The sequence below is a fragment of the Artemia sp. Qi Xiang Cuo genome, chromosome 12, assembly GCF_049724085.1.
Source record: "Artemia sp. Qi Xiang Cuo chromosome 12, ASM4972408v1, whole genome shotgun sequence".
Taxonomy (NCBI): domain Eukaryota; kingdom Metazoa; phylum Arthropoda; class Branchiopoda; order Anostraca; family Artemiidae; genus Artemia; species Artemia sp. Qi Xiang Cuo.
Genome location: NC_142805.1, coordinates 58,410,710 through 58,424,590, shown reverse-complemented (window position 1 = coordinate 58,424,590; position 13,881 = coordinate 58,410,710). Strand labels below are relative to the sequence as shown.

The 13,881-nt window shown below is 35.7% G+C and overlaps 2 protein-coding genes across 2 annotated transcripts in view; one reads left to right on the top strand and one right to left on the bottom strand.

Annotated features, from left to right (window-relative positions):
- The first annotated feature begins 2,282 nt into the window (after positions 1–2,282).
- LOC148946338 (uncharacterized) lies at positions 2,283–4,866 on the top strand. Its single transcript, XM_089097670.1, has 3 exons — positions 2,283–3,103; positions 3,562–4,015; positions 4,061–4,866. Exons 1-3 carry the CDS (start codon positions 2,354–2,356, stop codon positions 4,864–4,866), a joined length of 2,010 nt encoding a protein of 669 aa, XP_088953796.1. The 5' UTR covers positions 2,283–2,353.
- Positions 4,867–7,294: 2,428 nt separating this feature from the next.
- The window catches only part of LOC148946337 (protein Wnt-7b-like), a 130,450-nt gene continuing 123,863 nt past the window's right edge, over positions 7,295–13,881 (bottom strand). Inside the window, exon 5 of the mRNA XM_089097956.1 lies at positions 7,295–8,186. Coding sequence (XP_088954082.1) covers positions 7,707–8,186 — 480 coding nt within the window. The 3' untranslated portion in view covers positions 7,295–7,706. The remainder of the gene's footprint in view (positions 8,187–13,881) is intronic.

Sequence of the window (13,881 nt, the reverse complement as noted above, 5' to 3'; positions counted from 1 at the left end):
CAACGAAAGAGACGAATCTCAAGAGAGTCGCGTTGGGTTTCTCATTTTAGCAAAACTTCTTTTCGTAGTTGGCACAAAAAACCCGGATCACAAAAATTAAAAATTTAGATTTTGTTGTTTTTGTTGTTGGGTTTTGATTTTTTTCTTTTTTTGGTAATTTGTTGTTTTTACCTTTGTTTCTTAGCATTGAAGACGCCTTGTTTTATACATGCGAAATATCCGTGTCGCGTTTGTTTTTTCTTTTAAGTATAAATGTAGCTGTACCCATTGTTTTAGTAATATTGAAATTTTTCTATCTCTTTTGTTTCATCGCTCTTGTTTGTGAACCTTGATTACCCAGGATATTTTTGTTGTAGTTGTATTATTGCTATTTGCTATAACAAAAAAACACACTGCTCGAAAAAAAACTTTTTTTTAGTAAAGCGCATTTGACACTTTAGCTGTACTCCTGTTTGTGGTAATCTCTGTTGGTTTAACTTGCACGGCCGTATAAATGTAACAAAAATGTAACATAAATGTAACATAAACAAATTTTGATATGTTTTTCAAAGTTTTTTTTTATAAACCCCCCTCCCCAAAAATAAAATCCTGGATAAATTCTTGTTTACTTGACTATTAATTTTAATCAATGTTTGTTTTAGAATTCGTTTGGGTTTATATTACTTATTTTATTACTGTTTGTTTTTGGATTCCATTTTTTCATCTATAGTAGTATCTGCTATCTTTATGTTTGAGCAGCAGAGTACCAAGCTTCACTCAGTGAAAAGAAAGACAGTTTTTTAAGAATTTAAATTTTATTTTAAATGATTCGTCAGGCCTTTTTGCATATTTCTGCTGACAAACTATTCTGTACAATCGACAATCAAATTAAAGTGTAATGTGATTTCGTCAAAATTTATTGTTAAATTTTGAGTTTAATATTAAACTCAAATTTACATTAATTATATAAATTTTTGAGTTTAATATTAAACTCATCTTCAGCAAAATTTATTGTAGCTACTCTTCCATGTATTTGTGACGTAATTCATATGCGAAATGTTACAAAAATTTTAAAATGGAAAAGAAAACATTCCGATGAAAATTTGACCGCCACAAGAGTTGATAAAAATTAAAAGACTATAGGTTGTTACCTTTTTTAGCTTGTTGAGCTTTTTTACCTTGCATTTAGTTGAGACGAATATAAAATATACCAGTTTAGTGTCACTATATACCAGCGTTCCCTCGCCATCATCAGTCGTTACACACTTTGTAAGTTAATTTCTTGCAGCAGAAGTGAAACTTTATGTTAAAAATAAACAATATTTGTTTAAAGAAAAATAATTTGCTTCTCCATTATTTTTCATTTACTGTAACATATTATTTAAGGTGTGTTTTATGAAAGGAGTATTTCTAGGGAGGATGACGAGATAGAAGAACTTATTCAAACAAATTTGCAATCAGTAAATAACTTCTTAGACCACACTGCTTTTCCATTTACGAAAAATTAAGCAAGAAAAAACGGGTTTCAATTTTAATAAGTAAGTGAAAAAAAAATAAAAAAAAAAAAATAAAACCTTTAATTAAAAAAATTGACTAGTATTTCGGCCCAAATTCAGTAAGCATTTATCAACAGAAAAAAACAACGAAAAAACGAAAAAAAAACAAATAAATGTTTTTTTTAAATAACAAACATAAAAAAAACAACCCCAACAACCACGAAGAAGAAAAAGAAAAAAAGTAGACGGCATTGTTTATTAATTATTGTTCAAGATGATTGTTATCTTTTTATTGTTCGGGGGTGTATTTCTTTTCTTTCTTAGGTGTGTTCTTTTTTTAAACATTTTTTTTCGTTTTTTTTCCTTTTTGTTAGGCTCACTGATATGGGGCTGAAATATTAGTCAATTTTTTAATCAAAGTGTTTATTGGTTTTTATTTATTTTTGTTTCACTGGTTTATTAAAATTAAAACCCGTTTTTCTTGCTTAATTTTTCGTAAATTTGCTAGAAGGGATGAATTCATCCTTGATTAACTGAAATTGATTTTTGCTTTTTAATGACTGCTAAAACTGTATATCATTATATTTATTTTATATTTATTATATTTAATCAAACGTCATCGACTATGTCAATGGACAAAATGGCTTCATTATTTTTATTGAAGCAGATTTTTCCAAAATGATCTTTTAATCTTTTTATTATACAAAAAACTTAAGAAGAGCAAAATAATCCCATTCTTTCGGGCAACAGAGTTTGGTGTCTTAATATTGCATAGTAGAAAAACAAAATAAAATATATTTAAAATTCTTTTTCGTTTGTCTGTCACTTGAAAATCACTATTTAAAAGACTCAACTGCTCTTTCATAAAGCGTTTTATTATGGAATTTCAAGCAACTGATATTTTGAAGGAGATCAAAGGTGATGTCCCAGATCTTAGTAAAGAAACATCAGACTTGACAGGACCACAAAACGTCACTGAACAGGATATTAAAAATCCTGGGGATCTAAGTAAAGAAACGTCGGACATGACAAGAGCGCAAAACGTCATTAAACAGGATATTGAAACTCCTGAACTCCTTTCCGACTACCGAGCAGCCCCAGTTCAACCAGCTTTGGAACCTAAGCCTAGTTCAAATAGTGGCCCACATGAACAGACGGACAAAGCAAGTCCAAAAGTAATTTCAAAAGTTGGATGGAAAAAAGTTCCACAAGCTTGTCTACCCGAAGAAGAAACGCCGAAGTTTCGGTATGACGAAGACAAGAAGAGGTGGGTAGACGTTGAAAACCCAGACGAGGAGACGGAAACCCCAGCTCCTCCGCCTGGTTCAACTTTTGCAGGTCTCTCGTCCAACTTTTGCTCGTCCAACTCTGCTCAGTCTAGGAATTCAACTGCAAATGGAGCTACTGTGAGAAACAGAAAAAAACGGAATCTCCCAAGGAATACCCAAGGAACTTTTCAAGATCCTCCACAGCAAAGGGTGCCAAACTTTACACCTTGTGTAGTTAATGGAGCTACTGTGAGAAACAGAAAAAAACGGAATCTCCCAAGGAATACCCAAGGAACTTTTCAAGATCCTCGACAGCAAAGTGTGCCAAACTTTACACCTTGTGTAGTTAATGGAGCTACTGTGAGCAACAGACAAAAACGGAATCTCCCAAGGAATACCCAAGGAACTATTCAAGATCCTCCACAGAAAAGGGTGCCAAACTTTACCCCTGGTGTAGTCCCAAGTCAATCGGATAAAGAAAACCAAGGTTAGAGGACAATATATCAAGACTGAGCTAGAAAATATGTGTCGTCTGTGTCTGTGTGGTATCTGTGTGTGTGTCGTCTCTGTGCGTGTCGTCTCTGTGTGTGTCGTCTCTATGTGTGTGTCGTCTCTGTATGTATATCGTCTCTGTGTGTGTATCGTCTCTGTGTAATGTGTATGTCGTCTCTGTGTGTATGTCGTCTCTTTGTGTGTGTCGTCTGTGTGTGTGTCTTTTGTCATTGTTTGTGTGTCGTCTCTCTGTGTGTGTCGTCTCTGTGTGTGTTATCTCTGTGTGTGTCATCTCTGTGTGTGTGTTGTTTCTGTGTCTTAGTAAGGAAACATCAGACACGACAGGAGCACAAAACGTCATTGAACAGGATATTAAAGCTCCTGGGGAAGGAATGTCAGTAACTAATGATCTAAGCCATTCTGCATCAAAAGATGGCATAAACACAACAAGTACCAAAAGGCGTAGACGTCAAAGGAAAAGGACGAAAAAGTCGACTTGTGTAGAATCTAACACAGCTAAAGTACCAAATGAGACAAGTACCAATAAAGACAACCGATGGTCAAGAGACACAGAAGGTAGAAAAAAAGCTATACGTAACAAGAAAAATAAAAATAAAACTTCAGGTAAAGAAATATTGGAGGAATGTGCACAGAAAAACATCTCTAACCAGAAGATAACCGATAAAGATCAACAGGATCTAGAAAATCTGGTGAGACGAATCCTCGTATTCGATTTAAAACGCTTGCCGGAAACAAAGCGCCAGGATCTTGAAAATGTAAGTAACCTATACAGAGACAGAGAAGGCACAAGTAGTGACAATCAAGGCGAGGGGTATATGCGTGGTAACAGAAGTAGAGGACAAGCATTTCAGACTAACAAAAATGGAAGCAGTACGCATAATGATGTTAGAGGAAGAGGAGGGTCAGACTTTAACAGAAGTAGAGGAAAACCTGACTTTAACAGAGGTAGAGGGAGGTCCGACCATAACAGAGGTAGAGGAATATCTACCGTCAATAGTAGCACAGGAAGATCCAACTTCAACAAAGGTAGAGGAAGTTCTGACTTTAACAGAGGCAGAGGAAGGTCGGACTGCAGCAGAGGTAGAGGAATATCTACGTTTAGTAGTGGCACAGGAAGGTCCAACTTTAACAGAGGTAGAGGAAGTTCTGACTTTAACAGAGGACGCGGAAGGTCAGATTTTAACCGAGGTAGATTAGATTTTAACAGATGCCGAGGAAAGGCAGAGTTTAGCAGAAGGAGCGAAGGGCAAGACTTTAACAGCGACAGGAGAAGGCCATATTCTAACAGAGGAAAAGGCCATATTCAAAGCAATAATAAGTTCAAGGAAAATTCCTATGATACCAAGGTGAATAATTTTGCCGATAGAGACAGAAGAAATGGAGAATTCAACAGAAAAAGAGCGATTTGCTGTAGTAGGAGAAAAGATGGGGATAATGAGGGAGGTAGACAGAGCTATAAAAAAGAAGGTTCCCATCCCGCCGATGCACAAAAAATCCTTGGCAGAGGCAGAAGAACTAGAGACTTCAACAGAGGCAGAGAAAGGCAAGATTTTAAAAGCAGTAGAGGAAGCAGCCATAATAGGGTCGAGGAAGAGTGTAATCAGGAATGATGAGTAATGAAACACTTCCAACACCTTCATCATTATTAGGGTTTCCCTTTCGGGATAAAACAGGAGAGACAAATATTATGATGAAAAATACTGTGTTGAAATTTGTTTGTTTATCAGTAGTATTTGAACGTTATTTGTTGTAATATAGTTGTTTAAAGGAATTAAAGTTTACGGTAAGAAAAATAAGATTTATTTTTAGCAAGTAGATTTGTAACTATTTAACAACAACGGAACAGTTCCATTAGTTTATACGCAGCTTATCCTCGTCAGGGCATTTGTTGAGGTATGTTTCAAATATACATATACAAGTACGAACATATAGTCATATTGTTTCAGGTTTGAGAACATGGAACTATCTTTTACCCACCTAATGCTAGAGCATTAGAACATTGTTTTTCTTTTTTTGCAAAGGAAATACAATAAAATCACAAGTTTCAACGTCCTTTGCCATCAGATTATGTTCTCTATGTTCATCAGATTATCGCGATGAGATTACTCTATATTCTGTTGCTGATCCTTATTTTGCTCATTGATCGCCTACCCATCACATTTTCGGTAGGTGGCTACCTGGCTAGAAAACATATATACATGGAGAACCAATGCAATATGTTTCTTACGAGTTTGCTTTTTGGCCCGATTTTATCTTTTCTGACCAAAAGATGGTGTACATCTAACCCTAGGTATGTTGAAGTCAGAAAAGAAAAAATTTGGTTCAATCCTCGCTAAATTAATATTCTAAATATCTCCTTAATTTATGGTTGACGATCAAAGTTAGTGTATAAAATGAAACTTATTTATAGAGATAAGTAGCAATTTTGGATGACCAAACATTTATATCAAACAGCTCGTGGTAACGAACTGTAAGTAGGGAACTATAAAGCATGTGGAGATCTTCCGGAGGAATTTTCCAGGGGGAATTGTTTGGATTTTGGGGGAATAATTTCCACGGAAGGGGGATTTCCGAAGTGATCGAAAAACGATTCGAAAGGTCCTTTTCAAATGAAAGTATGCTAGGGAAATTTTTCCGGCTGAATCTTCTGCAAGAAATTTACGTGGGGGGGGGAGAGATTTTCAGAGAGGATAGAATTTTCCGGAGGAAATTTTAAGGGGGGGGGGTGTTTTACGTGGGAGGAACTCATCATGGAGGAGTATCGTGAGGGGAGGAAATTTTTCATGAAGGGTGAGCCAGATTTACCAGCATTATTTGAAACAAACAATCAGAAATTAAATAAAAAAAAATTCAAATGAGAATTCAGAACGAATAGAAATTATTCCGTATATGAAGGGGTTGCCCCCCTCCTCAATACCTTGCTCTTCACGCTGAAGTTTTTAGCACTTTTAAAAATGCCTCTAACTAAACGGCCCTTGTGTTTCAGGAATCGTTCTTAAAAAATTGGGACAAACAGTCAAACTTTATCATTGGTTCGATACGATCACCCCTGGAAAAAAAAAGAGAACGCGCATCCGTGATCTTTCTTCTGACCAAAAACATAAAATTCCACATTTTTAAAGATAAGAGCTTGAAACCTCTACGGCAAGTTTCTCAGATGCACTGAAACGTCAGTAAAAGACGTGTCCATCATTCCAAATAATCAACGCGATTACTTGCAATTTTTCTTTTAGACCTTACTTTGAACGAAAGAGGAAAAGATAGAGTACAATCCTCTGGTTTGATAAAGATTGTTCTTTAGTTTAATCATTTTACGTCTATGAAGTATTTTCGTATGCCAATGATGTTAGATAATGATGTATTTTCGTATGCGCATGTTAGAAAAGGGAGCCAAAAGTACCGATTGGCTTATGTTTGTTCCTGTGTGAAATTTTCAGCCACAATTAACAATTTAGCCAAATTCAGGCATGCACTTTTATTTCATTGAAAGAACTTCATCTTTTTTACTCACCTTTTTCAAAGCAGTGCCTCTTTTCTGTGTTTAGACTCTATAATATTTTGATGTTTGATTTTTTTTTATCTTTCTTTCAATCAATACGGAGCGTCATTTCTTTCTCACGGTGCCTAATAATGAATTTGTTTTTAGTATCTTTATTTCCAAAGTTAGCAGTAAGTTCAATCTAAAAAATTTAGAATTTTCTAAATCAAAAGTTAAATTTAAATAATCAGAACAGGAAAACATGACACGATGGAGGAAGAATACGCAGAGATTATAATTGGCCTGAATGATATTTCAATGTTATTATTATTTTTTTTTTTTTTTGAAGAGGGCACTTTTCTTCTTAGGGTTGTGTATTTTAAGTGCGCACAAAATATCAAAGAGAACTATTTTTTCCGACATATCAATGTCGTACCAATATTTTAAAGAGTCTGGCATCCCTCCCCCAGAATCTCTGTATTTTCACCTGTTTTATTTCTTTGGGGGGGGGGATACAAAATAAAGAAAACCTGTGCTGCCTTTTAATTTATTTTCACTTTTATACGAAAAAAGCCTTATAACGAAAATGCGATATATTCTAAAATTTACAATAGGATTTACACACAAATGCTAGCCTAAAAGGGGAAAAAGGGGGAAATATGACCAATAAAATATATCTACCCAAAAAGGCTAGCAGGACTAAATATTTAAGCTCCTTCTATGACATTATTATTTTTTTGAACGACTCCTATTTAAAGAAAAAGAGGAAGAATAAAACGTTGATGAAAAATTGTCTGTACACATATGCCACTATGTGGCACAAAACGCTGGCATTCTATAACATCGTAAAATATTATAAATAGTCCTAAGTTTGGCTTATAAAAATAGAGATCAACTAAACTACATAACAAGCTCCTTGAGGTAGTCCGTTCTACCTCCTTGAGGTAGTCCTTTCTACCTTCTTGAGGTAGTTCATTTACAGACCGTGATCCATTCCTCAATTGTACAGTTCTCACACTCAACCTCACAACACCATTTAAAACGGCAGTGACATCTCTCTACCCTCCTCTGTCTTATTGTGTTATACCCTCTGCCACAACAAAGTGAGTCACAACTATCTAAACTTGTGCTTGTTCGATTACACTGCCGTCCTGTGATGCCTTGGAATCCAATATCTGATCTACCTTCACAAAACGTTGGTGACCTCTCATAATAAAGAAGGTCTGTTTCTGAAGGTCTCTTTCGACGATTCCTAGGAAAAAGTCTTTTCCTTTTACCCCGCACACCATTTCCTAGTACAGACTGATCTACTAAAATGGCATAGTTATATCTGTCTTTTAAAATATTGCCAACCCGACGAAAGTCGGGCGTAGCGCGCCAGCAGGTTTTCATTTCACAGCTGCCAGACATCCCATGACATTTGCACTTCATTTCGGTGTTATGGCTGACGACCTTAAAAAAAATATTTAAAATTGGTCACACTCAAAGGAATTGGTTAAGAGGAAATTGGGAGGTTTTGACACCTCTAAGTTTTAGAAATAGTAACACTTTGTACATTCAAATCTTTTTGCATTGCTTTCTTTTCTTGGCCCTACCCTCTTGTCAGAAAATGGTGCCTATAGTATTGAATAGATCCCTCCTCAGTTTTTCTGTTGTTTTGTTTTTTCTCGCTTAAAGCTCTAGAAGTCTATCATAAATTCATTGACTGTTTAGATCAATAGTGAAGCCATCCAAAGTTCTTGCATTTAAACTTCATATCCGTTTGATACTAAAGTGGAAAACCTAAGACCGTCTCTTATTTTCACTTAGCACTTATTTGCTCAAACCGAGCTTTGCATCACTGCTATCATAATTAAATTTTTGTAGGTTTTCATTTCACTAGCCTCTTGTCTTTTTGACCAATGAACTAACATCTACCAAATTTGGAAGAAGACAGAGCAGGTTGTACCTTAGACCTTAGATTCTCCTGTGCCTCCATAGGCACTTAGGGTATCCAAGAAGAGTCGCCAGTCATCTCTCATCACTCCGGCCGCCCAGACATCTTCTCATTCGGGTTGGATTGAGGCATTGAGATTTGTGAGATCAGCCCGCTAGCCTGCGTCGTGGGATATTTTTGGGGCGTCCTCCTCTTCTGGTACCACGTGGGTGCCACTGAAGGACGATCTTCAGTAGTCGAGTTTCAGGCATGCGGATCACATGACCGAGGCATCTCCACATCCCATACTGGATCAATTTGGTTATCAGTGGCTGAGACGGCTTCTGACGTACAGTACAGTGGATATTTATAATGCACCTTAAACACATATTTTCGAGCACGAGGAGATGAGACTTGCTTGAGTAGATGAGAGAAAATTTGCTAAAATGATTTATTCTGTTTTTCAAAAGAGGGGGGGGGTAAAAACCTCCGTTATTAAATATGTTATCGATAAGATTCCGATGATTCACTTTATACGAAAATGTAGAGAAGAGGGGTAAAATGCATTTTCAGAATCTAGGAGAGCTATTTTTTGTTTTGTTTTTTTCTATCTTTTTTTAATAAAAATACACGAAAATGGAATTTTCAATTAAATGCTCCAAAAAATACATTTCTCTAAATCTAGGGGAGGTCAAAACATCTAGGGGGCAAAAGTGCTTAGGTGTTTTAAACTCCAGAGTTTTGCCCACATCGGTATAGCTACCCTGTTCTCCTTGTCGTAAAACTGAATAACTTGTAAAAATATTTATTGACGTCAGTAAGGTGGGAAGCAGTCATTTTGTTTCTAGTATTTCACCAAAAAATGCTTTTTTCAAACATACAAATGCTTTTTCAAACATTTTACCGTCTTAAAAAAATGTTTTAAAGATTGCGGGGGTCAGTTTTATCATATGAACCCAGGGTGTAAATTTACGAAAATATAGGAGGCGTAAGGACTTTTCTTTGCAATAAAGATACAAAAAAGATATTTCAGAATCTGGGGGGGGGGTAATTTGTTTTTATTCATTTTTTGAATGACAATAAAAAAGACACTCTTCACAATATGGGATTCCCCCCCCCCACAACTGGGTACCCTGGAAGAATCCAAGATAAAACCACTTGATTGCAATCGCTATTAGGCAGGCATGAGAAAGGAGTTTTTTTTGGGGGGGATCAGCTATAATGTTACCCTCTCTATTAGATACCACCCTATTTTAGTGCAGTGGATGTATGGTATACTTGTCTACACGGGGCCCAGAGATCAATCCCCGCTGAAGAAAGGTTGGGCTATAGGCTTGCTAATTGTCCCTGTAAAAAATACCCAGTAATTGAAACGTTGATTCGATGCCTTATGCGCTAGCAATGGCTCTGCAGGATGGTTGTTCTTCCCTTTTTACTAAATATTAGAGAAAAAATGTACTGAGATCTTTCCCCTTTACCTCCTCTATAAATGTCAGATCGGGTCTTGATCCCTAAATGGCATAACTAGGACATTACCTCCTTATTTAAATCAAGTTCTGTTAACATCCGATAACCTCTTCTGGCGAAATATCTGATGATATTAATTTAGGGAATTCCTCCTTCCAAATTGATAGCATTGTGAACAAACTCCCAAAAGTACAATTAAGACATTTAATTTTACCTCCCACCCCTGACAACCTTTTCGGATCTTGCAATGAAAAGAGCGCAGGGCTCCTCCTTTCTTTCCCCCCCCCCCTAAAGTTTGAATCTAGTTCAAGTTCCCAAAAGTCTTAACTGGAAGATTCGTACCTGCTTCTCACAATGTTTGGTTGATATCTAACCACCTTTCCCGATAGATATCCTAATGACATGAATTTAATTTCCCCTTCTCTCACAGAGGATGAATTATGCCTAAAAACCCAACCTTAAAATTTACTGTCACTCCAACAAAGTTTGGTTCGGAGCCGAATAAGTCATTATGCATATATTCTGATTACAACTGGTTCGATTGAGTATGAATTTTCATATAGTATAACCAGGATACCTATTGCATTTTTCGTACACGTTGGTCGACGTCTGACAATCTCTTTCGTTCGATAAGTTTAATTGGTAACAAGAGCTTAGGGACCCCTTTCCTGCCTACACGAAAGCTGGGTCAGACCCTGATATCCGAAAGACTAGAAAACCATCCTAGCTTGGCAAGCTTGGTTGAGATCTGATATAAACTTGTAGAAGGTGTCCTGATTTAAGGATTCCCTATACACCCCTTCCATCTACTATAAAGGTCAGATTGTATCCCTAAATGCATAGCTAGGACATTAGCTTCTGTTTTTCTTCAAGTTGGTTTAGATTTGACAAACTATAGGGAAAATGACAAGGAGAAGATTTTGTAAAACACAGTGGAAGCATTTATTGATCTTCCCTTACTGTCCCTTTCCCTCCACTGAAGAGGTCAGATTATATCCAGATGCACTGAGGAGGTCAGATTATATACGCTAAATGCATAATTAGGAATTTAGCTTTTACTTTCTACCACTGTATAAAGATAATATAATTTTTATATTATCTTTAATTTTTATATTATTATCTTATCTATTATATTATCTATTATATTATTACACTATTATATTATCTATTTATTTTATATTATTATTTTAATTTTTATATCATTTTTATATGATCTATTATTTATATACTGGGCTTTCTACCAATTTTGGCTGGGAACTGACAACCTTCTGTAATCATCCTTCTTACCGTAAATCCCTCCCCCTTCTATAAGATAGATTGTAATTTAGTTAAACCCGTATAATCATGGCCCTATGAACACAAAAATTTCAAAGAAGTCTACGAAAGTCAAAAATTTAATCAACAAACAAGAATTTCTGTGTTCAGGATTTCTAGCTCCAAAAATTACTATGATTGCCGTAAACTTCTTTGAAGATTTTCTTCTCAGTTGCAAAGTACCATATTGGAAATTAATTGCCATCTCTTATTATTATTAAATAAAAAAACCAGATTTTTTAACTGAAAGTAAGGACCGACGTTAAAACTTAAAACGAACAGAAATTATTCCGTATATGAAGGGGGCTGTCCCCGCCTCAACACCTCACACTTTACGCTATAGTTTTTCCTTGTTTAAAAAAAAAAATAGAGTTGTGAAAAAGTCAAACTTTAGCGTAAAGAGCGAGGCGTTAAGGAGGGGACAGCCCCCTTCATATACGGAATAATTTCTGTTCGTTTTAAGTTTTAACGTCGTTCCTTACTTTCAGTTAAAAAATCTGGTTTTTTTCTTTAATTTTTGAACGTTTTTGAATTAATGCAGTTTTTGATTTTGGCTCACCGTACATGAATAATTAAGATAAAATTTGCATATTAATTGTACTTTTATTTGGTTAAATGGCTTTATCAAAACTTATTTAATTTTATTTACAAACGTTTTTATTAGTAATAAGTATACGTAACTTACGAATTAACTTACGTAACGGACTTCTATATTCATAAATTTTTAACACGTATATTAGGGGATTCAGCCCCTAGTCAATACCCTGCTCTTTAAGCTAAAGTTCGAATTTTTTTCCAATTCTTTAAAAATGACCCCTTAATCACAATCAGTTGATCAGTTGAAAAACTTGTTTTTTTTATTTAATTTCTGATCTTTTTCTTTAATAATGCTGGGAAATATAGCACCCCCTTCATAGCATTGTCCCTTCTTCCATGAAAACTTCCTTCATGGAAAGATCCTCCCATATAGCCCCCGACCCACCCCCCCCCCCACCTACCAGAAAAAATCCCCCTTGACAAACGTCTGTATACTTCCCAATAACCAATGCTATATGTTAACATTGAGTAAAGTTCATAACTTTCAGCCCTCCCCCCGGGGACTTTGGGGGATTAAGTCATCCTAAAAGACATTTTTATCATATTTTCGACCAAGCTGAACAAAATGGCTATCTCGAAATTTTGATCGGATGACTTTGGGAAAAAAATGAGCGTGTGAGGGGGCCTAGTTGCCCTCCATTTTTTGGTCACTTAAAAAGGGCACTAGATCTTTTAATTTCCATTCCAATGAGCCCTCCCACGATATTCTAGGAGCATTGGGTCGATACGATCACCCCTGGGAAAAAAAAAACAAAAAACAAATAAACACGCTTCCGTGATCTTTCTTCCGGCAAAAAATGGAAAATTTCACATTTTTGTAGATAAGAGCTTGAAAATTCTACAGTATGGTCATCTGATACGTTTAATATGAGGGTTTGATTTTCATTAAGGTTCTATATTTTTTTGGGGGTCTTTCCCCCTTTTTTCAAAAATCCTCCAAATTTTCCCAGGCGCGTAACTTTTGAAGTGTAAGATTAAACTTGATGAAACTTATATATTTGAAATCAGAATTAAAATCTGATTCTTTTGATGTATCTATTGGTTCCGTTTTTTAGAGTTTCGGTTACCATTGAGCCGGGTCGCTCCTTACTTACAGTTCGTTACCACGAACTGTTTGATCGAGCAACAGATCGCTGATCACGAAAATATAAAACAAAGAAGTTCTAATACAACTCCTCAGTGCAATTATAGTTCAGAAATGCGCTCTTTGACATTTCAGACCCCTAGCCCCTATGACAATATTTTTTTGACATTGCGTGTAGTTTAGCTATCCACAAATAGGAAAAAGCTATTGGACAAAAGAAGGGGTCCGTGTCATGATAAAGTAGCTAAGGTTCTAACTGCAATAGCAGGGTGCTTGGCCACAGAAACTAAGCAAGAGGTCTGATGTGGTGATGGTGACTATTTTCTGTCAGCACTTGAATTTACCACCTTTTTACAAGCTTTTTGACGTTACTACCCCTTTCGCCCAGGCATATTGGATGGCTTCAGCAAAATCTGATGCACAGACGGAAAGAAAACATTTGTTAACAATGTTTCAAATGATGTCTGACGCATGATGTCTAACGATTATTGTGTATTTAAACCAATTAAAATTGTTTAATTCTTTAATTGGATTTCCAAGATGATAGTTTTTTTTAACTATTCATAGTCTAATTATTCATTGACTTAAGCGTTGTTTCCTGTTCTTTTTAGTTTAAAACCCATTTTGCTTTCTTAATTCACATGTTTTTATTTGATTATTGTGTGTATTTTCTTACTTTACGTCTTAATCATTTTTGCTATTCTAGTAGTTTTCCTTGGTTTTACGACAGTTAATACATCAAAATCTGTCACATAATTGGTTACTTTAAG

Bases quoted from the DNA above. Each gene is read 5' to 3' on its own strand.
- LOC148946338 (XM_089097670.1), top strand. From the start codon at position 2,354: ATGGAATTTCAAGCAACTGATATTTTGAAGGAGATCAAAGGTGATGTC. The intron at 3,104-3,561 runs GTGAGCAACAGA...TGTCTTAGTAAG, and splicing joins GTGTAGTTAATGGAGCTACT to GAAACATCAGACACGACAGG. The intron at 4,016-4,060 runs GTAACCTATACA...GTGACAATCAAG, and splicing joins CCAGGATCTTGAAAATGTAA to GCGAGGGGTATATGCGTGGT.